This window comes from Eurosta solidaginis, chromosome 1 (genome assembly GCF_040869045.1).
Source record: "Eurosta solidaginis isolate ZX-2024a chromosome 1, ASM4086904v1, whole genome shotgun sequence".
NCBI classification, from domain to species: Eukaryota; Metazoa; Arthropoda; class Insecta; order Diptera; family Tephritidae; genus Eurosta; species Eurosta solidaginis.
This window is the reverse complement of record NC_090319.1, coordinates 368,642,851-368,670,322: the sequence shown is the minus strand read 5'-3', so window position 1 is coordinate 368,670,322 and position 27,472 is coordinate 368,642,851. Positions and strand designations below refer to the sequence as shown.

The 27,472-nt window shown below is 34.5% G+C and overlaps 1 protein-coding gene across 2 annotated transcripts in view; it reads right to left on the bottom strand.

Moving 5' to 3' along the window:
- Nucleotides 1-27,246, bottom strand: part of LOC137238212 (microtubule-associated protein futsch) — a 65,588-nt gene extending 38,342 nt beyond the window's left edge. For both annotated transcript variants that reach the window (XM_067762951.1, XM_067762950.1), the window contains exons 1-2: nt 27,197-27,246; nt 12,946-13,274 (exon numbers count right to left, since the gene is read on the bottom strand). In XM_067762951.1, coding sequence (XP_067619052.1) covers nt 12,946-12,949 — 4 coding nt within the window. In that variant the 5' untranslated portion in view covers nt 12,950-13,274; nt 27,197-27,246. The remainder of the gene's footprint in view (nt 1-12,945; nt 13,275-27,196) is intronic.
- Nucleotides 27,247-27,472: the final 226 nt, after the last annotated feature.

Sequence of the window (27,472 nt, the reverse complement as noted above, 5' to 3'; positions counted from 1 at the left end):
TTTAGTAAAGATATATCGATTTTTGCTCAAGTTATCGTGTTAACGGCCGAGCGGAAGGACAGACGGTCGACTGTGTATAAAAACTGGGCGTGGCTTCAACCGATTTCGTCCCTTTTCACAGAAAACAGTTACCGTCCTGGAATCTAAGCCTCTACCAAATTTCATAAAGATTGGTAAATTTTTGTTCGACTTATGGCATTAAAAGTATCCTAGACAAATTAAATGAAAAAGGGCGGAGCCACGCCCATTTTGAAATTTTCTTTTATTTTTGTATTTTGTTGCACCATATCATTACTGTAGTTGAATGTTGACATAATTTACATATATACTGTAAAGGTATTAACTTTTCTTTTAAAATTTGACTTTAAAAAAATTTTTTTGTAAAGTGGGCGCGGTCGTTATCCGATTTTGCTAATTTTTATTTAGCATACATATAGTAATAAGGGTAACGTTCCTGCCAAATTTCATTATGATATCTTCAACGACTGCCAAATTACAGCTTGCAAAACTTCTAAGTTACCTTTTTTTAAAAGTGGGCGGTGCCACGCCCATTGTCCAAAATTTTACAAGTTTTCTATTCTGCGTCATAAGTTCAACTCACCTACCATGTTTCATCGCTTAATCCGTATTTGGTAATGAATTGTCGCACTTTTTCGATTTTTCGAAATTTTCGATATCGAAAAAGTGGGCGTTGTTATAGTCCGACATCGTTCATTTTAAATAGCGATCTGAGATGAGTGCCCAGGAACCTACGTACCAAATTTCATCAAAATACCTCAAAATTTACTCAAGTTATCGTGTTAACGGACAGACGAACGGACGGGCATGGCTCAATCCAATTTTTTTTCGATACTGATTATTTTGATATATGGAAGTCTATATCTATCTCTATTCCCTTATACCTGTACAACCAACCGTTATCCAATCAAAGTTAATATACTCTGTGAGCTCTGCTCAACTGAGTATAAAAAGCATTCATTCATCCGCTACGCGTTCGGCAATCGTCACTTTGTGCCATGGCAAGCATTTTGGGCATCCTTGACACGTTTAATGACGCCACCACAGTTAGAAAATGGCTCTCTTTATTTATGTATTTCTCTGTTGGCGCCGGCAGTCATGTTGCGACTATGCCGCAGTTATGTATACATACATACACATAAATAGGTACATAATTTACTAAACTTTTGGATTTACATACAGTTGTGGGTGAAAAAACAGCAAACAAATCGAAACCGTACACAAAGCTCACCAAACAACTTTATGCTTCAATAAGCACCTTATTTTATTAAAAACCAATTACACGTAAACATATCCATACCACATAAAAAGACGGGTTCCTGTGCGTAAACATAACATTTCTTTTAATATTTGTTACAAAAGATAGTTAAAAGTGAAGCTTATATAAACGTGCTAAAGAAGGTTTATCGAAGTTTTTATTTTTTTGATTGAGAACTTTTTTCAGTTTTTAATGTATGAGTCCAATTAATGTCACTCCACTTCAAGGTGCCTAAGATTTCATTGAATTTACTTGGGCAAATTACTTTTTCATACATGAAAGGAAAAGCGTAAAGCATCTGGATAAGAAACTTAAAATTTTTAGCTCTTCAATTAAAATTGCCATTTTTTCACTCCCGACTGTAATTAAACTGCACAAAGCAGCCTACGAGCAGACTCGAATTTCTTTTTTCATCTGTGCGTGTGTGGTATGTTTTATGTGTTGGTCTTTGCAGTGGTTGTATAGGCTTCACTTGCGTAATAATTTTTTATTTTAATTGCAGAAACTGAATCTTTCCTTTGGCGTTTAATAGCAGAGAAAAAGATGGAAAAAATATCAAAATTAGATTTCATGCTAAAAGCTGCAGTTTTGTGTTGCAATCATTAAGTTAACGTAAAAGCCTTGAACACCTTTTAAATAAAATGAAATTTGATATTAAAGGTTTAAGGAGAAATTATGCTAATGAGGTCGATATTCATCGGACATTTTTTTTTTTCGTTTGGAATGAACCAAAAATAAAAATAGAAAAATCCCAAAAATGTTCGCACTAATGTTTCTTATATTAACCACTGTAACTTTTCTCGACATATTTAAACATTTAAAGTTCATTGATATATTTTCACTTTTAAATGATATGGTATTAGCCAGAAAAAACCGTATTTATTATAGCGGATGTTATCGCACATCATTACATCACTAAGCTGTTCCAGCTCCCTCCCTGCAAAAATCGTTGGATCATGTGGTCCACTGGACTACTTACCATTATACTCCACTGTAATGCAGCAATGGACCAACTCATGTTTCTACACGAACATATTGGAAGCCGATCATTGCTCGTTTTTAACGATTGTAATAACTACACGACGTTTATTGGACTGTGGGTACTCCTTGGATTACTCTGATGTAATGCGGAGCTGGAGTATATCGTCCAGTCCTAGGACATCGCAATGTTAATTGTACCATATTTTTTGTATGAATTGTGGTTAATTTTGGAGCACTCAGTTGGTCCATAGCGATTACTCCATATATGCATGCATAGAGTACTCGCGATTTTTGCATGGTATGTCAGAATCGATATTAAACAGAAGGTATTTGCCATGCCTTGCAGATGCCGTTCGGAGTCGGCATAAAACAAGTAAGAGGGTAGGTCCCATCCCGCCAATATTTAGGATAAATTAAAAGGAGCACGATGTAAATAGGAAGAGAAGCTCGGTCTAAAATCTCTTCGGGGTTTTACCGCCTTACATTTATTTATTAATATTTATTTTATTTGCAGTGCCATTTCAATAAAAATATTTTCAAGTACGATTGCCCTATATATGTTACCACCAAACACCATTATTTATTTGTTTATGTGTTTGCTACTATATGAAAGATCACTTAATCAATTTGGCTGAAATTTTGAATAAAAGTAATACGATATCACTCTCAACTCTCATACGCCATTACTGTTAAATCCTGATGTTTCGCAACATTGCCACCTATTTGAAAAACAAAATAATTAAGAAAAGATATTCCAATAGGGACTCAAACCAGAGGGTATTTAACGTCGAATTTCAATGATAATATTTTAATATAGAATTTCTACCTACACGAGGTTGCCACCCAGCCACATTGTACTAGTTTCTTCATAAATCTGAGAGAAAATCAAAATATGTTTGACCTATTTCCATGATTTTTTGAATATAGGGTAAACGCTGCTTCTAAGTTGTATTAATGCGGCATTCCGGAGGATATTTTATAAGATTACCACTGAGTTTCTCAATAAAATATAATTATGGGTAGATTTGCTATTTAAACTCAAGAAAACTTTACTAATTTGTTAATCATTGCGCTGTGTCGTAAAATTACCAAAAACTAATAAGCAATACGCATTAGCACTTGGCAGTACCAGAAATATGAACCGTTTATTCATATATCCATTTACGCGTACATGTTCATCTATATTCACTACTAACTACACCAAACAAATTTATGATGATTACTGTGCTGCACAACCCTATTTTATCGCCAAGTGCACACAAGTTCGTTGCTAATTATATTCATAAATTATTATGGCCCATTAATTAAGTTTATTTTAGTTCTACTGAATATTATTATTATATGTTATAATCACAACATACTTTTGTTAATTCATTTCTACAATGCTTTTAAAGGCCGCTGAGAGGGGGGGGGGAGGCTGCTAGGGCAATTGCTCTGGGGCGCGGAAGGTTTTTGGGGGCCCGGCAAGGCAAAGCAGTATTGACAGTACTCTAACTAGGATTTCATAGATACATACATATTTTGTTGCTACAAAAAATTATTTTTAAATTGAAAATCACTAAACTAAAATCATAAGCATCCAGTCAAATACTCTGGGGCATAGTCATAGTTGAAATAAAATGTGATTTTAACTTAGATAAACGTTTTTGACACAATTTTATAAGCGCTATCTGTCAAAAATGCTTCAACTAACTTAAAATCACATTTTATTTCGACTATAGCTATGCCCCTATCGGTTTGGTCGTATTGCTTTTTCATTTGTGTAAAACCAGCGACATCTGTAAATACAGGCTGATAATAAACTAGAGCGCTAATTTGAAAAAATTAGTACACTTGACTTGTTTTGCGAAGCGCAAATTTGTGCAAACATATGAGTATGCCGTGGGTAAGCTTACATAGGTCATTGATGAGTTGAAGAAGTTCAGGGATCAATGGTCGATCATACTTCAAGAATGTAAGGTTCTGGCAGGGAGTATAGGAGTTGTGAATACCTTCGCAGAGAAGAGAAGGAAGATAAGAAGCGCCAGTTCGATGAATTACCTGGCGAATCACCTGAGTGTGATTCCGAAACTCAATTCAAACAGCAAGTTTTTTACGTTCTTTTGGACTGCTTGATTGGTAACATGACAAGACGTTTCGAAGCCGTAAATGACATTGCGATTAAATTTAGTTTTTTGTGGAAGTATCAGGATCTGACGGAAGAAGAACCCAGAGAAAATGCAGCGGCATTCTGCACGATTTATGGCATTGATATTTCTACGGATCTGATAGATGAAATCATTCATCTCAAAGCCATCCACTTAACAAATTTGGGATGTGAATCTCCTCTGCTTCGCTAGGCGAGTTCTGCTAAAAATACTGTCTTAGCCGGAGCATAACATGACAGAGTAAATAGCGACCTTATAACCAAGTAATATACACGTATAAAGTTCAAAGCATTAAACATTTTATGTTTAGTTTTTGTTATACCTTCCAAGCAATGCAATAAATAAGTTAGTACATAATGCGGCATGAAGCTGTGGCCATTGATGCCTTCAAAAGTTCGTAGGTATTCTTTAGCCCGTGATTGCAAACCTGACCTCGAATGCAATGCACAAATCTTGTCTTTTCTTTTATCGATTATATCTACGACATTTGTCGCAAAAACAAAAAATCGAAAACGCCAAAGAAAACAAGAATGAATACATTTTTAGTAATGCACACTCGCGCTACTTAATTTCACATATGTCCTTGGAAACTTTTGTCCGCTTTATGGCAAAATTTCAATGAAAATACTGTTATAAAGTTCAAATTTGGCAAAAACTAGAGCAGCAACTGCTGAGGCGCATAAGTACAGCAGCGAAAAGAAAAATAGTTGCAATATTTATCGAATTTCATCAGTTACTCTCCTTTTTTTCTTTTTGATATTTTGAGAAAAAACTTCTATGATTTTTTTATGAAAACACCAAATTAAATTAAAATCGATTTAAGCCTAATGCCAATTTCACACAGAGGCTTAATGAAATAATTAGTCAAGTTTTCTACTTTAAAGCCCTAATTGAACTCAATCTTCCATGCAAAATACAAATTCTTAATTATCTCATTATTGCTTTATTAAATGCCTATTCGAGTGAAAAATTTAGTCGGCTTTCCCTGGTGCTTCAAATTTTATTGTCAATGTAACAAATGACAATCAAAAATAAATTATTTTCAATGATTTACGAAAAATAGAAAAACACAAAAAAATTCAAAATTTAATTTTCGCTGCATTTGCTGCAAAAGGTAATATGGTTTTTTCGAAAATAGGCACATATTTGGTTAGGTGCAACATGTATGGATTGTTTATGTACATAGTTAAAAAGAAACTGCTGCTTTCCATTTTAACAATTTTTTTAAAAACGAAATAATTGTTTGGGGTTGCTGACAGATGTTCGTTTAATGAAGCAAAATGTCCTGTATGAAAAGGGAAAATAATTAAAAAAAAATAAATGTAAGGCGCGATAACCTCCGAAGAGATCTAAGGCCGAGCTTCTCTTCCAATTTACGTCGTGCTCCTCTTGATTTTCCCTACAAATTGGCCGTACGGGACCTATGTACATGTTTTATGCCGACTCCGAACGGCATCTGCAAGGCAGATGAGCTTTCACTGAGAGCTCTTCATGGCAGAAATACACCCGGAGCGCTTGCCAAACACTGCCGAGGGGCGACTCCGCTTAGAAAAATGTTCTTCTAATTGAAAAATCTTATTTCTAAAATTTTGATGTTGCTTTGCCCGGGGTTTGAACCCAGGGCATACGGTGTGGTAGGCGGAGCACGCTACCATCACACCACGGTGGTCGCCACTTAATTATTTCATTAAATAGAATTGTTATTCGATTAAGTTTCTGTGTGAAAAGGTATAACAAATTGCAAGTTAAAGTTCTCTCAAAATTCGTTATTATTTTCCTTGCATAAAAAAAAAAAATCTTAAACACCCTTATGCAAAAAAATTGTGAAAATTCAATGCCATTTTTTAGAGACATATACCTTGTATTTCTTCTAGAATTGATTGAGCTATAAAACTGTATACTCAAAAACAAAAAAAAAAGAAATTCAGAAAACTTCAAATAAAAAGTTCTCGCATTTTCGAAATTTTTTCGAAAATGTTTTTGAGATTAGTTTGCCTAGTTTCAGTTACGAAATTCAAAGAAATTATGGTCTAGATATCGATAATTAAAAAAGGATTTGATAGGTGAAGTTTGTTGAAAATTGTCACTGCTATTTTTCTTGCCGCTACTGTATCTATTACGTATGTCTGTACGTATGTAAAAATTCGTATGCTTTTGCTGAGTGTAACGAAAGTTGTAGAAAGAAATTGTATTTCAAGTGCATTGGTATTGTCAATAAATACGCAAAAGCTTGTTGAGATGCTGAAGAGACATTTTTATCTTAGGTGAAAAGCTTATGTGCCTATAAATATTTTTTGCTTTATAAAAATGCTTTTACATGTGCAAAAATTAAGGAGAATTCAATTTGCGAAGAGTCAACAAAAACTTAACAAAACTTTTTAAAAATTTATAAAATTGTCCCAAAAGTTTTCCGTTCAAGAATATACAATTTCCATTTGAGTATTTTTTCTGTTTTAAAATTTTATTCAATAAATTTTTCTAATAACCCACAATATAATACCAAAGTAAATACACTTCGGTGTTCATTTATGCTTATTTTTAACTGCTTGGCTTTGACAGCGTTTTAGCTTTACGCAGGAAATAACTTTGGTTTTTTTTTTTAATTTGCGTCAAGACATCACATGTATTGTTCGCTGTGCAAGCATACAAATAATAATATAACATGAAAATGTTGACAACTAAAACAGTGATTGTGAGAATAACGATAGCAGCAGCTGACGTCAAGACTAGCATTTCATTAAATAGGTACTTAGATATGGCAATTTGCGTTGAAATTCAATTTCTACATTTACATGAATGAAAAGATTGAATAAGCGAATTACACCCGACGCCGAAGGGAGCTGAGTATGCAAAATTTGAAATCTACAATCTGTTTATACTCTTGAGTTCAGAAGAGTTTACAAGCTATGAATTTAGTTGCTGCCGGAGAAGGAGAAAATTTACTTTGGAGACGGGAAATATGCTTTATTTGTCTTAAAACTAAACTAGAAAAAACTTTCTAAACATGAACATGAAAACATGAAATTCAAAGCCCTTACTCCCTTAAAGCAAAATAGCCGATCGCCTACTAGATCGATTTACCTGATTTCTATCCTAAAATTACATCAGTCTGCCCCAGATTAATACAGGGATATGTTTCAAAAGCAATTTTATTGAAAACATGTTAAATTAAACTATTTAATTTTACAACACGTCCAAGCATACATAAACTGATTGCTTCATAATCGTTTGGAGAAAATAAACAAACGACATACTGCGCTCTGACCCTTTCCTTTTTTATGCTTATATAGCAAAACACCCAATATCGCTCGACGCACATACAAATTGCCGGTACCTAACTTCTCTTTTACGGATTGGTTGGCGAAAGACAGAAAACTTAAGCATTTTTGCTGAGAAAGCTTCAGCGAACTTATAATGGGTATCTGTACGTTTTTAAATCCAAATTCACTGACACCACAGCGCTCAATTGAAAAATAAAAAAAGATATCGACTGCTGGATGAAATATAACTTTACCACGACAGATAGGTTGAAAACACTCTAAGTTAAAATATTGTAACGAATTTTAAGAAATTCCTTGATTACAATCATCGCGTACTTCACTAAAGCGAGCTTAAATCAAACTGATTGATTATCGCTTGCACCACGCTGCTTTTATACTCTCAGCTAGCTTCGTTCGCTTATTTGTCCTAAGGTCTGAACTTTTCTTGAACATGCCTTCTAGAACCGTTGGATCTCATACTTAGTTATTTAGCTATATACATGTTTATCTGTGGTTTATGTTTTTCTTCTAGCTATATGCGTGTGTATGCGTAAGTAGCATCTTTTGCTCTTAGCTGACGATAACGTGATGTGTGATTGTTTCTTCTTCGCTCTTATCTGATGACTACCTTTGCTGGTTATATGTGTGAAATATTCTTCGTCGCTTTCTATGTATGTGTGTAAATGGCTTACTGTTGTTGTTTTTATTTACTAACAGCATAGTGATGTTTTACAAAACGTCCCTTATTAATGTAAAGTAATCAAATGTTATCAATATTAAGTTTGTATCACAATGGAAAGTCTCTCAAAAATTGATAGTAGAACTCCAGCGTTTCCGTATGATTTTTAAAAATATCTAGATCCGTGTGAAACTTTTTATCAAATGCGCTAAACTGTCATTGAACTCTCAACCACGTTTTAAATTTCAGGTATCTAGCTCACCGGCAAGTTCCTTAAAAATGAATTCTGAATACTGACTTGCTCCTCTGAACAATGCGTACGTTTTCAAGTTTGTATCTCAAAGGGAAGTTTCTTAAAACTTTATCGAAAGATGCCACAGTGTGGTACGAAATTTCTTGAGTTTTCAACTACGGATGAGGTATTGAGATTGTAGCTCAAATGCGATCAGTACGATTTTTCCTAAATATACCGAACAATTTAATGTCAAGGTGACCGTATTCATAGCTCAGTATACCTTATACTCAGTATATCTTATACTATAAGCTTCTAACTCAATGAGAATTACTCCAAAGGCGATCGCAAGATTCGAAATGCTCTAAATGGATGTCTCCATATAGAATAGTTTTTTCTTATTCTAAATTAAAAAAAAAAAAACGGCTTTAATCAATGCTCAAAGTTTCAAGTTCCTAGGTTATCGCAAAATCGCCTTAAAACTGATCTCAATTTTTCACGAATTTTTTTGTTATCTCGATACATGGGTCATCTGACGGAATTTTTTTCTAAATTTGTTGCATTGCAATGGAAAAGTACTTAAAAATCTATTACAAGAATCCACATTCTCCTTATAAATTTTTTAAATATATCGATCCCTGTTCAACCCAGTAAATTATTTTATCCTAAAATTGAATTATAATAGGGCTCTAAGCTGTGTTCAAAATTTCTTTAACTAACTTCCTGAACTTACTTAAAACTTGCTCGCAAAATTTCCTAATTCGGAAAATATTTTAAAATATCACAATTCCTGCGCCACCTACCGAAATTTTCTTCCCTCATGTTAAATTGTCATCGGGTTCTGAATAATTTCACGTCTCAAGGCTGTAGCTCCACGGGAAGTTATTCAAAAACCGATTGAAAAGATTCCACAATTTTGTACTGAAACTCGTATGTGAAACGAAACTAATGCAAAGGATGTAACAAAAAGTGTATTCTAGAAGAGGTTTCTCTGCACAAGCTTCGACTTTTTGTGACCCTCCCTAATGTGCATGCATTTATTTGTGCCGCCCGCATGCATACATAAAAGTTCTCATATACCAACCTTTAATATGTACGCATGTGGGTGTAAGTTGCACCTTCACAAAAATAATTTCATAGGGATATGTTTTTCAACATTTTTACACTGGCAAACTTTCTATGAAAAACTTGAACTTGTAATAATGTGGGCGTACTTAAATAGATACTTACTAAGTGGGAAGTTATGTTGTAAAAAAATTTGGGAGTTTTTGCTGTTTATAGATTTTGCTGTTAATATGCATGCTGTAGTAAGTAAGAAACTCCGCTTGTTAATCAAATAATACAAAAAACGTGCTGTAAATCGAACTACAAACATAAAAATAAATTCAAGATAAATAAAAAAAAAAATGCAAAGGGTAAATACCATGCATTGACAGTGCAAGGATATTAAAGGTGGTGGTTCAATTTAAGTATTCGAAATATAATAAGATTATTAGGAATAATGAAATAAAATGAAGACTCGCAAAGTGGGTTTATTGAGTTAAAACAATGTGGCTGTTGGCAGGTGAACAAAATCTTTGTTGTAGTTGTAAAATGAAAATTATAGAAATTAATTGGTTTCATTATACGATGGCAAATGCTATTTGCGGCAGGTAGGAGCATGTAAGGGGTAAATGTTGATAGAATGAAATTTAGATTTAATTGAACTAATGAACGATGCCTTTATGTAATAATGCGAAGATGAAAGTAAATGGAAAATAAATAATGGTTAAATGTATTTAAAGTAAAATGAAAGCACATTCAATTTCAATAATGCATTAGTAATGAATATCACTTTAAAGTACTCAGTTGTTGAATTAATTTGAAATGAAAAAATGCTTAAGATATCTTTATCTTATTCCATTTCAAATTCGTTAAAAGTATCGGTGGGAGTCTATCATCTCTCCGTAAAACAGTTGGTTGGATATTGGGCCAAAGAATTTTTTTAGAGTTATTAAAGGAGTTCAGAATTTTGGTGGTGAGATTATGTGTTAAAAACTTCTTAAAAGTTAAGCAGCTAGACCAAGGGGGGGGGGGGAGATTAAGAGTTGAAAACTCCTTAAAAGTTATACAGCTAGACCAAAGTTAGGTCAGAACAACATCTGCTGGGCCTGCTAGTAAATAAATAAAATTTGTTATGAATTTCGAATTTCAAAAGTCAATGTCTCCCAACTTCGAAAAATGATAAAAGGATTTTTTTTACTTATGAATCAAAACTTATCTTCTGATTATTTTCGGCCTAAGATTTATAAATTCTAAATATTTAACGAGCTCGAGGCCTCGATTTATGAATCAAAACTTAAAAAAAAATAGTCCCGTATCCAGAGGAAACAATTATTTTGCTGTTAGTATTTCGGATTGATTTGGTATTTTATTTAAAACCGAAGCACTGCAATAAAGAAAGAAATATGCGCTTTTTGTAATGTTTTGAGCAGAACAAGACAAGGCGTTGGTCAAGTCCTTTTGTCAACTGATCGATCATTGCAGGAGTGTGGATTTCGGGAATGAATGTGAATGCTATTTCGGGAATATTTTCGGTTATTTTGGCCGAGTAATTTTTTCAATATTTTTGGGTAGTTTTTGGAAGAATTTTGAGACTAATTTAATACCATTGATATATATTCTTCGAGATCATTACGGAACTATTTTGGGGCAGTTTCAGGCTAGCTTTTAGGAATAATTTTGAGACTAATGAATATACCTGACAATTTAAGGCCGGATGTGGAGATTGTTCGGACCTATGGGAAGCATTTTAGAGTCTTTCAGAAATGCTTTCTGCTGTGTCGGGATCACTTCAGAATACTTTAGAATGGTTTAAGGATAATTTCGAAAACACACTGTATTTTGGAATCACTTCAGAAATACTTTGGTATGGTTTAAGAATTTTTCGAGACTACTCACTTCTATCTTTCGATCAATTCGGTATCGAGATTTGTTTAGATATGTTTTTTTTCATGATTATTCAAGCACGCTTTTAAAAATAAATCTTGAGTGATTTCGGTATAAATTCGGGACTATTTCGGGATGCTTTTCGGTATCAATTCGTTCCGCCGTTTGGCCGCATATTTTTGAACTTTTTCGAGAGAATGTCAGGTCGGTGTTCTGATAGTATTGGATTTACTTTCAGGATCAACTCTGGACTAGTTCGAGCCTTTTGAAATGTCAACAATGGCTGCTGCAAAAATGTATGTGCAATGTAAGAACTAACTGCCCGGTCAATAAAGACTTCATATAAACATATAAACTGAATGTGTGAGTGGTATTACCAGACTGGCTCTTGTATTCGGGAGACCTGTTTCGCTGATATATTGGAGGACCAAACGGAAAACTACAATTAGGTACTAGGAATTATGGTTCGCAATTGAGAGATTTGCACTGCGAAAAAATCAATAGATTAACTAAACGAATTTGTTAAACTAAGTTCGATATTGAGCGCTCAACTTTTTGGATTTGAATCTCGTCTATTTTTGTCTTAAAACTTCATCACAAAATTTTTTTTCGTACAACTTTTCTTAATATCTGGACTCGTGCGCCTCCTTAAGGAACTTTTTTCACCTAAATATTCCACTGCCACATAGAAATAACACTTTAATAAACACTTCGTACGAATTTTCTAATTATATTGATTCGTGCGTCATCTAACGGAATTATAACTACTTTTTTTGCACTCTCTTGGCGCTTAAAGTTATGTATGATATTCGTAGTCTGTAGCCTTATGGAAATATAATTAAATATCGAAATGCAAAATTTCCTTTTTGTTGTAGGCTATGTTAAAAACTTCAAGCCCGTAAAAGTTCCAGGTTTGGACCATTTTTCAAAATGTTGCGACCCGTGCGCCATCTGTCAAAAATTGAAAGTAAAATTGTTGCAAATGATAGACTCCCAACTTTTGTCGATTTGAGACGGAACGACCCCTTTGACAAATGGTCTATTAAGTGTTCAACGTGTTAAGTTACCTGTCTCAGATGTTAACTTTTAAGTTTCATATCATGTGTTGTTTTTTTAGAAATATATTAGTTATTTTTCAAACATTTTAAATTGTATAGAAAATTATAAAATTTTCATTGCTGAAAACATAAGCTTGTTCCAAATGTATAGAGATAGCGATAATAGTAGTTAGAACAACAAGTAAATTATATTAATAAAAATATTATATTTATATCTAAGCGTTTTATTAATTTTTTCTAATAAAATATTCATGAAAAACACTTAAACAGCACATGAAAATTTCGTGATTACATTGCCTTAAACTGTACAAAATAAAACGGTTTTTTCTCACGCTTTTTTCTTAAAATACAAATAACTTTGCAAATAGGAACTTGCATATTTACCCATGATCCATACAAGGCGAATACGATTTTTTTTGCTTATTTGGAACGCTGGTAGACTAACCCAGCTGGTAGTTGAGTAGATAAAATGATTTGCTGTTTTACATTTTGTTGTTGTTTTTTTTTTTTTTTGTTAAATATATAGATGCTTGTTAGGTTAAGCACTTTTGTGTTTTGTGTTTTGTTTTTTTATTTTTTTAATAATTTTTATTATACTTTTACATATTCAAGTAAATCGTAGCTCACTAAATAATTTTCTAATTTGTATGCATTAATTTGCATATTTTATTTGTTGTGTACGCATTCATTGCGCCTAAGATTATGCAATGAAACTTTTATGTGAAAACGTAAGCAGGTGCAAAGATAGAAATTCATTTGGTATGAAAATACATTTGTACAAATATATATACATATACATAATTATGCATGTGTGTGCATAAATGCGTATATAAATATTGACCTAACTTTACAGTAAATATACCCAGTAGACTAAGTAGACCACGAGTCGGTGTCTTCACACATGAACGCAATTTATTATATACATTTAATAAAAAGTAAGATTAGTATGAAGCAAACTACGAAGTATACCTAACCGTAGCTCGTTTGTGCGCATTGAATTTGTATAACGTTACTATCTATGTATGTATGTTTATGCATATACGCACAAACGAACGATGATCATGTTCGCTTCTTAGTTTGTTTCATACTAATCTTAATTCTAATTTTTTTTATTATTGTTGCGGCTTCGTGGTTTCGAAATACTAATATTTTCGTAGCCAACTCAGCGAATCATTCCGCGCCGATAGCATATATGTATCCGGGTGCCTATTACTTTACCGAGCTTAGCACCGCTTTTAGTAAACATTCTAAATTGCCCGTAACTAAGTTTTCGATCGGTGCGGTGATTATGTTTCACATTTCAAGCTTCTAACTAACGTGAAGCCATTTAAGACTAGATTAAGAGACTCCCAATTTCGTTAATTCGTTTTCGGAAAGGAAACTAAAGGAAAGGAAAGAAAAGGAAAGGAAGGGAAGGGAAGGGAAGGGAAGGGAAGGGAAGGGAAGGGAAGGGAAAGGCAATAAAGGGAAAATAGAAGAGTTAAGAAAACGAAAAGGAATAGACATGAAACGAAAATATTAAACAAAAGAGGGGAGAAGAAAAGAAATTTCAGGTCGAACCTGAAGTAAAAACCGAAGCCGGAGCCGCAACTGGATGGCGTGTTATCAATTTCTTATCGAAGTGTTCCATAGGTTTGTTATAGGTGAAATTTATCGCGAAGTGATTGACATGTTAACAAAATGATATCATGTTGTTGAAAATATATCGATTTACTATCGAAAAGTTGTCGACTGTTTATCGAAAGTTCCGATAGTTACCGATATCTCATTAAAAAGTTGGCGATGTGTTAAAGAATGTTACTTGGTTGCTATCAGTGTGTTATTGAAAAAAGTTTAATTTGTTATCGAAATAAAACCAAATTTTTATCGATAAAACTTCACTTTAAAAAAGATTACATATCTACATATGTGATACGATTACAACAAGCCGATAAGAATACAATAAGAAGCTGATGACTCGTTAACAAAACGATATGATTATTACTCGTTGCCGATAATAAGCTGATATTAAAACAAGTAAGGAAGGTTAAGTTCGGTTGTACCCGAACATTACATACTCAGTTGAGAGCTATGATGACAACATAAGGTAAAATAACCATGTAGGAAAATGAACCGAGGGAAAACCTGGAATATGTTTGTATGACATGTGTATTAAATGAAAGGCACTAAAGAGTATTTTATGAGGCAGTGGGCCATGGTTCTATAGGTGGACGCTTTTTAGGGATATAGCCATAAAGGTGGATCAGGGTTGACTCTACAATGAGTTTGTACGATATGGGTATCAAATTAAAGGTATTAATGAGAGTTTTAAAAGGGAGTAGTGGTAGTTGTATATGTTAAGGCGTTTTCCAGATAGCGACCAAAATGTGGACCAGGGTGACCCAGAACATCATCTGTTGGATACCGCTAATTTATTTATATATGTAATACATGCCAAGGTTTTAAGGGTTTTTTTTTCGCCCTGCAGAACTTTTTCATTTTCTTCTACTTAATTTGGTAGGTGTCACAACCATTTTATAAAGTTTTTTCTAAAGTTATATTACGCGTCAATAAAACAATCCAATTACCTAACCATGTTTCATCCCTTTTTTCGTATTTGGTATAGAATTATGGCATTTTTTTCATTTTTCGTAATTTTCGATATCGAAAAAGTTAGCGTGGTCATAGTCGGATTTCGTTCATTTTTCATACCAAGATAAAGTGAGTTCAAGTAAGCACGTGAACTGAGTTAATTAAAGATCTGTCGATTTTTGCTCAAGTTATCGTGTTAACGGCCATGCGGAAGGACAGACGGACGACTGTGTATAAAAACTGGGCGTGGCATCAACCGATTTCGCCCGTTTTCACAGAAAACAGTTATCGTCATAAAATCTATGCCCCTACCAAATTTAAAAGGATTGGTTAATTTTTATTCGACTTATGGCGTTAAAAGTAACCTAGACAAATTAAATGAAAAAGGGCGGAGCCACACCCATTTTGAAATTTTCTTTTATTTTTGTATATTGTTGCACCATATCATTACCGGAGTTGAATTTTGACATAATTTACTTATATACTGTAAAGATATTAAATTTTTTGTTAACATTTTACTTTAAAAAAATTTTTTTTTTTAAAAGTGGGCGTGGTCCTTCTCCGATTTTCCTAATTTTTATTAACCGTACATATAGTAATAGGAGTAACGTTCCTGCCAAATTTCATCATAATATCTTCAACGACTGCCAAATTACAGCTTGCAAAATTTTTAAATTACCTTCTTTTAAATGTGGGCGGTGCCACGCCCGTTGTCCAAAGTTTTACTAATTTTCTATTCTGCGTCATAAGTTCAACTCATCTACCAAGTTTCGTCGCTTTATCTGTCTTTTGTAATGAATTATCGCACTTTTTCGGTTTTTCGAAATTTTCGATATCGAAAAAGAAGGCGTAGTTATAGTCCGATATCGTTCATTTTAAATAACGATCTGAGATGAGTGCTCAGGAACCTACATACCAAATTTCATCAAGATATCTCAAAATTTACTCAAGTTATCGTGTTAACGGGCGGACGGACGCACGGACGGACATGGCTCAATCAAATTTTTTTTCGATCCTGATTATTTTGATATATGGATGTCCATATCTATCTCAATTCCTTTATATATGTACAACCAACCGTTATCCAATCAAACTTAATATACTCTGTGAGCTGTGCTCAACTGAGTATACAAATTGTGCTTGGTATTCTAGCCCTTTTTATTTCCTATATCGCATTGTGATTAAATTCCTGATTATGTGGAAGGTGTCAAATCTGTAGGTCACTAGGAAGTTGCTTAAACCAATTGCAAGATTTCTTTCTCTTGTAATAGCTTTCTAAATATATTTATTCTTGCGCCACCTGGCGCCGTTTTTGAGTCTTCACATTGCCAACGGAAATTGAACCATATTTCAAATTCTCAGTCTCATTTTAACTATTAAGCCGTTTTAAAATCTACCGAAAAATTACCAATTTCGTATGAATTTTTCAAATTTTTTTTCTCCTATATTGCTATATCTTCTTCTTCAAATCTAAAATACTTAAAAGTTACTAGTCCTCATTTCTGCGCCAAGTTGTCTCAATCCATACACCATCTAGCGGAATTTGACGTTGTACGTACTTCAATACTATTCTTAATATCTCCATCAGAACTTTAACTAGCAAATTCCCTACCCCCTTCCGGCTTCTCATTTATGCCGAAAATCTAGGGTATTTAAAATCCTAAGGGTTAAGTGGATAGCGAGTACTCTCTTCTCCTACTTCTGTGTATTAACATGCAGATATGTGTATATTGACATATTCATACAAATGTACGTGTACTCGTATAGGTGTGTATATACAATTGCCTGTTTGAACTGTTTATATATTAAGTAGGCCACAAGAAAGTAACATTTGCTTGCTGTTGTTCTCAGTGAAAAAAAGGTGGCGTTGAAAACTATTTTCGGTAGTTGGTAAAAAAAGAAGCAAAGCAAACACCAACGGAGAAGAGAGGAAGTAAAAAAGGCAATCATACACAGCTGCACCAAATCAGATAGACCTTTAATGTATGCAGCAATTGATAAAGAAAGGCTTGGAAAATTGAAAAAAAAAAAAAAAAACGAATTGCGAAAGAAAACGAAAGAATTTTGTTCTAAACCACAAACATTCTAGGAGCGCTCATAGCTTCAGAATACGAATTGAGTCCAAAAGATGTAAGACATATGAGACTCAGAAATATGATCATATAGGAATCTTTTTTGACTCCAATATGAAGAAAATTATGAGCTGTGTTCCATGAATGCTGATTTAGCAAAGCCACTTAGGGTGAAACGTTCATATGCATACATACATACATATTTTTGTTACAATTTTTACATTTCAAACAAAAATTAAACAATGGCCTATGTTTTAAAATTTGTTCACTTGCCAATTTTAGATTGAAATGGACTTTGTTTTTATAATTGGTGTCGTTCAATTTAAGTCTTTGCATTTGATGGCGGCCACCGTTGTGTGATGGTAGCGTGCTCCGCCTATCACACCGTATGCCCTGGGTGCGCACCCCGGGCAAAGCAATATCAAAATTTTAGAAATAAGGTTTTTCAATTAGAAGAAAATTTTTCTAAGCGGGGTCGCCCCTCGGCAGTGTTTGGCAAGCGCTCTGCGTGAATTTCTGCCATGAAAAGCTCTCAGTGAAAACTCATCTGCCTTGCAGATGCCGTTGGGAGTCGGCATAAAACATGTAGGTCCCGTCCGGCCAATTTGTAGGGAAAATCAAGAGGAGAACGACGCAAATTGGAAGAGAATCTCGGCCTTAGATCTCTTCGGAGGTTATCGCGCCTTACATTTATTTTTAGTCATTTATTCTGATTAATTGTGCCAGCGTAATTTGCTCCTTCGTATGCTCTACCAATAAAGAAACGTATTTCATGTTTTCGTATATGTATGGACATCTTAATGAATTTTCTAGCAAATATCTGTAGGCACTATTGGAAAAGGCGCTAATTCCAATGTAAAGAGCCAAAAAGCACATACACAAGGATCATAACTTACACCGAAAATCGTCATAAAATAGTTCTTTTGGAGTTCAATAAGTGTCGAAAATTAACTTTTTGCGACGCCGTTATATTAACTCACATTTCACTCATTTTCATCCTCACATAATACATAAAATTACGTTCATATCGGACGACCATTGTAAGAAAGGAAATGCGTCCGTTTCGGACTCCTAAATGAGCTCATGAAGGGCGTAAACCGTCTAATTATGGACTCCTTTCTGACGCTTCTATGACTACGAACGTTTGCTGGGTACGGGATGTCGAGCTCGCTAGCGGTTTATTTACAAAGAAATTGAAAAAATGAGCTGTAGGTATGACAATAACAGAAAAATTTCACAAAGGTTTAATAACATTTTTTAGCTGTTTGATCCCTTTAGGTGCTGTATCTGGCTTATGACTTTCAGCCGTGAGTTTTCGTGTAAAATATGTGAAGCGTAATTGAATTACATTTTACACACACACGCGTGGACTTGAAGTATTTTCCTGAGGTTAAAGCGACAGTTACACGTCCATATTTCTTTGGCCGACATCCCTTTTTATTATAGTATACCTTTTTTAGGATTATTTTTGTCTTCTCTCCCTACTTTACTATTTTCTTGATTTGTCTTAGGTACTTATTTTATTTTTAATGTATTTGTGCTTTTAGTTTTGCTTGTTTGCTATTTACGCGCTTGTGTATTTGTGTAAGTATTTGTAACGATTATCTCTATAGTCTCTAGTTTTTATACTCATTCTTATTCACATTTTACGTTTTGGTAGTTGATTTTTTATTTTTATCTTGACCCAGTTCCTGCAATTGCTACGTAATCGCATGTAAAGCCAAAAGAATTATCATCGTAAAGATTAAAAGAAAATTACTATGCATGGAGTAAGGAGATAAAGAAAGGGAAATAGGTATAAGAAATAGAGATAGAGATCTCGGAGAATCCCAGTAGATCTATTGTGAAGTGAAATGACATATCCGCATAACATAGCAGAAACAGAGTTCTTGGAGAGGAGCCTATTAAGCTGAGTTAAGCTAATGTGCAGACATGCATTGTTGGACTGATGTGAGGGAGCCGGATGGGAGCGCAGAGAAATACGACCTCCTTTTCCCCTGTAAGGTAATGCCTAACGGCGGAACTCCGGTGTGTGGGTACATGAACAGCATTGGCCTGGTTTCATTGGACCACTTGAGGGCTGTGCGCTCCCCCAACTTCCAAGAGATAAAGATACAGATTGGGATAGAGATGCAGGTATAGCTAGAGGTAAAGGTAGAGGCAAAGGTACAGGTAGAACGATAATGAGTGCGGTAGGTAGAGGTAAGTAGGTAGACGGAGCTGGGGTTATTACCGTATGTGGACCACTATAGTAGCTGCGGCAATGTGCGGGTACTCAAAGTCTGATCTGCATAACAACTAGGGTATTAATCTGTTTATTCGCGGTACTGCACTCTAACGTTGTTGCTGTTATTGCAGCAGTGCTTCGCCCCATCCAACAGGTGCGGCCACTCACAAATTGTCAGAAATATCCTCTAACGAAAGTTCACGGAAACTTGCAGTTTCAACAGGTGTTGCCCAGTGTGCGAGGAAGAGAAAGGGATAAGGGACCGGGCACTCGACAGTTGGGATTCGGCCGGCACAGATGGGATCTGAATATAATACGTCCTGTCGCCGCTGTAATCGTTTGAGGGCTGAAAAACGGAGTACCTAGTGAGCGGCAAAGTAAATGCAGTTTCTTGAAAAAACTTATTTGTTCGTCAAGGGTATTTTGGCTTATGAAGCTTCCCGAATTTCTAACTCAGTAGAATGTATATAAGGCGCAGGGACTATTTATCATGTATCTATGTATATCCTAAGAAGGAGATTTCTATCATGCTAGAAAGAGAGCATCAAATTTGTGAGTCACACGGATTTTGCTTACTTGGCTAATAGAAAATAAAAAAGTGTCCTGTGTAGTACTCAACACCGGACGTTGGTTGGTTTTTGCCCATTCATTCAGTTTTGCCTTAACTGTTTAGTTTACCAATGACTCATAGGCAGTGTTTTCACTTTTAAGCACTATAACTAACAATGCATGTTAGCTGTTGTTGCTAAGTTCGTAGTTACCGTTCTATTTTAATCTAATTTGCCTACTAAATCACTGAGCTCGGGTCATGGATCCTCTGTTTCCCAGAGCACTCGATTCGCAATATACCCTTCATCTTTATTTATGATATCCTCTAAAATAACCGACCGACTTCAAGTTCTTTACCGAAGGAGATGATGCAGCAAAGGCTCGTAATGCCGAAACTGGCAGCACGTCAATGCTTTGCGTCCATCTCTATCAGTCTACAACTTTTTCTTTACGTTGTGTGGTACAGCCTTGCAAAATGAAATTACTAATAAGATTCGGCGTAATCCTTTCAAAGTATTCAAGCTGCATACGGGTTAGTTCCGTTGAGAAAGAGATTCATATACGACAAAGAATTCATTCTCAGTACGTCACAAAAACCTTCGAGTACTGTTTTTTGGGACTAATATAGCAACCAACTTGGCACCACACCGAAGATCCTGGGTTCACGCCCCGGGAAAAACAAGTTTTTTCAATTGGAAGAAGATTTTTCAAAGCGGGGTCGCCCCTCGGCAGTGTTTGGCAAACACTTTATATATGATATACCTTCTGTCTATTTTTACGTTAACTGTGCTACTTTATATGCCACTACTTATACACATATGTATATATGTATATTATTTTTATAAAGAATGAAAATGTGAGCAGATAAATAAAACAATTAAAGCGAAAAAATTCAAATAAAGCGCGTTACATTGTAAAGGAGGACAAGTACTCGTAAAGGCGGATTAAGAGCTTGACAGTTTGTCTAAGCCACACAAAATGACATTTTGTGGCAGATAACAGTATCATCTAGTATACTTAACATCTGCTAACTCTATGCTCCAATTACTGTCAGAGGTGAGTAGGTGACCTGGATAAAATATTTTAAATTTTGTCAAGGCCATCTATGTTTGATTAAGTGTAATAAAGATGCACTAACCAAAAAAAAAAAAAACGTGTTGGTGAAAACTTAACAACTAATTTGTAATGTCGAAATCACAGATTTCAGCTACAGTTAAAGTCAGATTGAGCGCTGTTTTGTCTATAACTGGAACAATCAGAAAGAAAATTATGAACTGTAGAAGGATTCACCTAGTTGAGCAGCAACATTGGCCTTGAAAGTAACCATAGTTTTACCAATAAAGAAGGATATAGGTGCAATCAGATATCAGGAGTAAGACTCAGGGAGTGGATATTTATCAAATTACAAACTAAGACCACGTTAACGCATGTACTAATCTACAATTAATCCTCAATAGGTAATCTAGGCGTTTACATATATTCCATCCCTACACTGAAAGAAATGGTGCTAGTAAAGTCAACAAATCGGTTTTGTTGTTCTTGACTTAACGGATATTCGGTGAAATTGATCGAATTATGGTTAATTCGACCGAGTTCTTTGTCAAACGAACAAACTAGTTTAGTCATTTCAACAGAAGAGAAATTTCCACTCTTAAGTTAACAAAATTCTGTAAAATTGACAGATTTCTGGTCAATCTAACTAATTTTTCTGTTAACACAACTGATCTTACAGGTCATTTCAACGGCGAACAACTGTCAATATATGCGCAAATTTCAAAGAGAATTTTACGCTCACTGCGCTCTCTACTTTGTACTTATCACGATGGCGCCACTTATTAAAAAAAAAAATACCAAAATTAGAAAACCATCAAATCGAAAAAACACACAAAATGGGAAAACAACAAAAAACTAGTTTTTCAGTTATCAATACAAAACGAAAAAACCCTTTTTTGAATTTACTGTGCAAAAATTATTAGATATCGGGACACCTATCTATCGGGTACAAATTGGCAACTTCTCATCCAAGCGAAATGCAAAATTGCGCCCTCTTTTTGCAAAAGTTTTGTTTGAACGAACATGATTTTTCCAAAGTTAGTAACATTTTGTTCAAGTTTTTACGAATTTTCACTCACGCGAACGAATTTAATAAGATAATAAAAAACATCATTTTTTAATGTTGATATTTCCGACAACATAAAAGTTTGAGTTGTTTTGGAATCGTTTCATCTTAAAGTGTTACGAAAATTAAACTTGCCGAATTACATGTAAAGTTACTCCAGTGGTGAATTACCTTCCTGAGATTTGATTCTTTACTTTTCTATAACTTACAAGTTCTCTTTTTAAAATGTTACGTCAAACATTTATACTACAATTTTGTTCGAAACAATCACGTGTGGCAACTACATGCGAGAGAAGAAATTGAGAATGAGCTGAGCTGCAACTGAAAGAATTGGGAATCAGCTTTATGACTACTATTTTCATTTCTATTTGCAAAGGGAAGTTCAAATCAAAACTATAAATTAAATAAATTATAAAATATAGAATTTGGTGAAAGTACGTTTAATAAAACAAAATAATAAAGTGTATAATGTTTAATGTGTGCCAGCATATTTGATGTAGCCCAGTTGACGTTCGGTTAGTAAGTGCCACCGTGGTGTGATGGTAGCGTGATCCGCCTGCCACACCGTATGCCTGGGTTCGCACCCCGGACAAAGCAACATCAAAATTTTAGTAATAAGGCTTTTCAATTAGAACAAAATTTTTCTAAGCGGAGTCGCCCCTCGGCAGTGTTTGGCAAGCGCTCCGAGTGTACTTCTGCCATAAAAAGCTCTCGGTGAAAACTCATCTGCCTTGCAGATGCCGTTCGGAGTCGGCATAAAACATGTAGGTCCCGTCCGGCCAATTTGTAGGGAAAATCAAGAGGAACACGACGCAAATTGGAAGAGAAGCTCCTCGGAGGTTATCGCGCCTTACATTTATTTACAAATTTTTTTGTTCATTTGACTACTAAAGCGGTCAATTACGAATCAACGATTTGTGCGCAGTTGATTCAACATCTTGTTGCGATGGATACAAATTTCGGTTGAATTGACCCGTATTTTACCAGTCTTTTTCTTTCAGTGTAGGCACTAGATTGTTATCTGTCAATTTTTCACGTTTCTCGTTTCGTGCTTCCAATTAGAGATTACACTCAAGAGGTGGCATGTTTTCTATGAAAAAACATATCGACAAAATATTTGGTAATTACTGATTACGTAAGGGATGAAATTTATATGGGAACGATTAGGAGTTAAGTAAGAAAATTAAGATAATCTCGTTAAATGTAAGCTAACGGTGTATGTCACTCATCTTTTGAAAAAGTGGGCACAATACTAGAATGCATACACAGAGCTAATAAAGAAAGTTCGACGTGTTTACATACATACCTACTTACACGTCTAGAAAAGCAATGGTTTTAAGTAACTGTTTTACTATCGCTTTATTATCGATGGCGCAGTTATCGTCGAGTCATCGGTTTGTTATTGGCTTGTTATTGGTCGCTTATGGGATTTTTCATCGAAGGGTTACATATGCGTCATCAACTTTAGTTCGAAGTTTTTATCGGTATTTGCTTCATAGTAAACCGTGAGTCAATCGAAAAACCGTCGATAACAAATTTGTAACACTGCTAACAAATCAATAACTTTTAATAACAATTTGATTTATCTTAATGATAAATGTTTGCTAAAAATCTATAACTTTTCGATAAACAGGCGCTCGCTTCGCGGCCGATTGAGGCGACCACGGGCTTCTAAAAGTTGGACAATCCTTAGTGGTGCGCTGAATTTTGAGTATGCTTTCCTCCCCTCTTTGTACAGTTTGTTGCTTAGCTCATTTTTTTGTTCGTGCTCGCACACCTCTGCTCTGGTTCATGGCCAACAATCTTTCAGCGCCCTCCTATAAAGAGGAGCGGCACATATGATTTGTATTCGGTATATAGTGGTACGAATGAGAAGTACAAAGTCCAGGAAGCAAGCAAGTGATAGCATTAATACGAGCGTTGAGTTAAAGTAGAGAGCGAAAGAAAAGCAACTTCTGCAAAAATAAATCATGTGTATATGTCTTTAATTGTGGATAAGACAAGTCTGATAGCTTCTGCATAGACGTCAAAATAACAAATAGAACCGATCACCTGATTTTTATACACAGCTGTACTTATGCACAGGGTATTATAACTTTGATTCGATAATGGTTGGTTGTACAGGTATAAAGGAATAGTGATAGATATAGACTTCCATATATCAAAATACCAGTATCGAAAGAAAATTTGATTGAGCCATGTCCGTCCGTCCGTCTGTCCGTTAAACGATAACTTGAGTAAATATTGAGATATCTTCACCAAATTTGGTACACTAGCTTATCTGGACCCAGAATAGATTGGTATTGAAAATGAGCGAATCGGATGATAACCGACCGTTCTCACTTTTTTTATATGTATATAACATTTTGGAAAACACAAAAAATATGATTTGTTAGTAAATAATACACCTAGAATATTGAAATTTGATATTGAGACTTTGATAAAAATTAGAAAAAAAATTTTTAAATCAATTTTACAAATATTTTTAATCATAAATCAAAAATCGTTAAGCCTATCGCAAAAAAATTCGCCAGAGGTTGCCTTTACTGTAAGGAATGCTTTGAAGGAAAATTAACGAAATCGGTTAAGGACCACGCCCACTTGTATATAAAAGATTCCTGAAAGGGTCGTGGACGAATAAAATAAGCTATATCTTTGAAAAAAAGAGTTTTATATCAATGGCATTTCATTTCCCGAGTGGATTTAAAACAATAAATAGGAAAAACTTCAAATTTAAAAAAATGGGCGTGGCACCGCTCCTTTTACGACTAAGCAATTTTCTATGTTTCGGGAGCCATAAGTCGAAGAAAAATTTGTTCAGAATAGAACCATATGTATATGTATTATTACGCAGCCTTGTAACACTATTAAGCACACAAAACAATCAACAACAGCATTTCAAGTGTAAAGCTGGGTATGAAATGTTCGGTTTCACCCGAACTTAGACTTCCTTACTTGTTAACTGACTATCGTTGTCTCATTCTTTATTATCAAAACGTTACCAAAATGCTAAAAAGAAGCCTTTTTGAACACCCTGTCAAGCAGTTGACGGATAAGATATCCCACTTGTTTCATCCACAATGAATGGATCATTCAAAATGTAAGCGTAAGGTAAGTGTAAGCGTGAGCGTAGTGTTTGAAAGTGGAACATTTTACTTGGTAAAGCTGATGTGTTATCTGAGTGTTATAAACTTGCTATCTATAACAAAGGTTATCGATGAGTTATCGAAATTTATCGAGGTGCGATCGACTTGTTATCTAGAGTTTATCGATTTACTATCGAAATTATTGTTAGAATATTAATCGAAAAACTATCGATAGGTTTTCAAAAAGTTATCGATTTACTATAGATGTATTATATGAAAAGTTATCGCTTATATATCGAGAATTCATCGATAAATTATCAAAAGGTTACCGATTTGTTATAGAAAAGCTATACATTTACTAACAAAAAGTTATCGGTTATTTATCGAAAGTTGCCTAGATGCTATCAATTTGTTATCGGCGTATAATCGATTGGTTATGTCGAAATTCGCATTGATTTTGTAAATTTTTTCCAAGGGTGTTTAAATTTTGCTTCCATATACAAAAATTGCTTGCAATTTGTATGGGGGAAAATCTAAAACACCCTTGGGAAAAAATTGTCAAAAATCAATGTGAGTATTGAGTGGCTTATATGTAACTTGAATTTTGTTAGACCCAAATTGACTGAACTAAAAAACTTCAAATTAAAAAAAACTCGTTCACTTCGAAATAAGCAGTTCAAAACTTTAGAAAGATTTCTCGAATTTTTTCGAAAATCTTTTTAGACTGTTTTTCATAGTTACAGTTACATATATCCTAAAAGGGTTTTCTTAATAAAAATTGCCACTGCTATTTTTGTGTTCGGTGCTCTACATCTACCCAAGTATGAGTGTGCAAAGATGCAGAAAAATTATAAAGGTGTCACGTAATCAAGTCTCAAATTGTCAACAAAACCTTAAAATATTGCTCATAAGACTAAGCAAACATTATTTACTAATTGAGCGGCGCTGAGCTGGTGAGAGATGACCTAAGAATTCGTTGCACACTCTGTCGTATGAGTAACATTGGCATTTTATTTCATTTTTTTCCGGATAATAAAAATTTGTTTTTCTGCACAGGGCTTTGTTTATTAATAAGCAAATCGATCGAACTTGCTGTTATTTAATAATGACAAATTTCACTTTTGCACAAAGTTTTAATTTGTTGTAATACATATTTTTTTTTCAAAAATTTTCACATAATTTTTATTAAACAAGCTGACGGAAAATTTCTTGTGTTGAAAAATTGCTTATAGCAATTTAAAAAGTGCACCTTAAAAATAGCGCATAAAAGTGCATTCTCGTAATCAACGCGACCTCAGCTGACAACACGTTTTTAGCACAATGACACACACACACATGGCAGTTAGTAGTAGAAAGTACATGGCAAGAAACACTGTCACCTCCCGAACACCGAATAAACCAAGTAACGAACTATCCATCAAGAATATCAAGGCTAATAGCCATCATAGTTAAATATTATGAATATGTGCCTGTTATCGTTTCTCTTTTAAGCCCACACACAAGTATACATACTTATAAAAGTGTATGCACATAAAGTGTGTGTGGGTTCGCTCTTCCAATTGGGGTGGTTTGGCTTGTTAGAACTGAAATGCTTATATTAGTTTGTTTGTGTGTGTGTGTTTTATTGCGTTTTTCTCCATGTGTATGTTGCTGTCTGTTAAGTTGTGCGTTGGAATTTGGTTATGTCGTGTCCCAGAAGTTGTGGTCTCGGTTCATAGTCGTTATCTTAGTTTGTCGGTTCGTTGTTTGACTTTGCACTTTTTTTCATAGAAAATTCTACATTTTTGTTTGCGCTTGCCATTGTTTGCTTTTACATTGTATTTATATGCACTTTTTATTGTGAAAAACTTTTTCCAATAATTTTCTCACTTATTTTCTTTGTAACCATTTATTTCTTGTTACTTTGTTTGTTATTATACACAATGCAGTGGGTGATATATGTAACTCTTGGTCAATGCTTCCCCAGTACTTTTCTTCTCTCTCCATGCACTTAATTATGTGTTAACCTCACTAGTTTTCTTCCGGATTTTTAGACAAGTTAACAGCAGCAGGCTCACGAAGTGACTGAATGGTTTTATGTTAAATATGCACTCTCCTAGTGCATAATTTGACATTGACACAATATTTTGACATAAAGGGAGTTTGCGTAGTAAGTGCCAGATGCTTCACACTGGCAGTTGAGACAGTGGGTCAAATAGTTAATTGTGGTATATTTTCCATCGTGAATATCCAGAGTGTAAGCGTAAGTTAAGAGTAAATGCAAGCGTACCACTTCCAAGGTATGTTA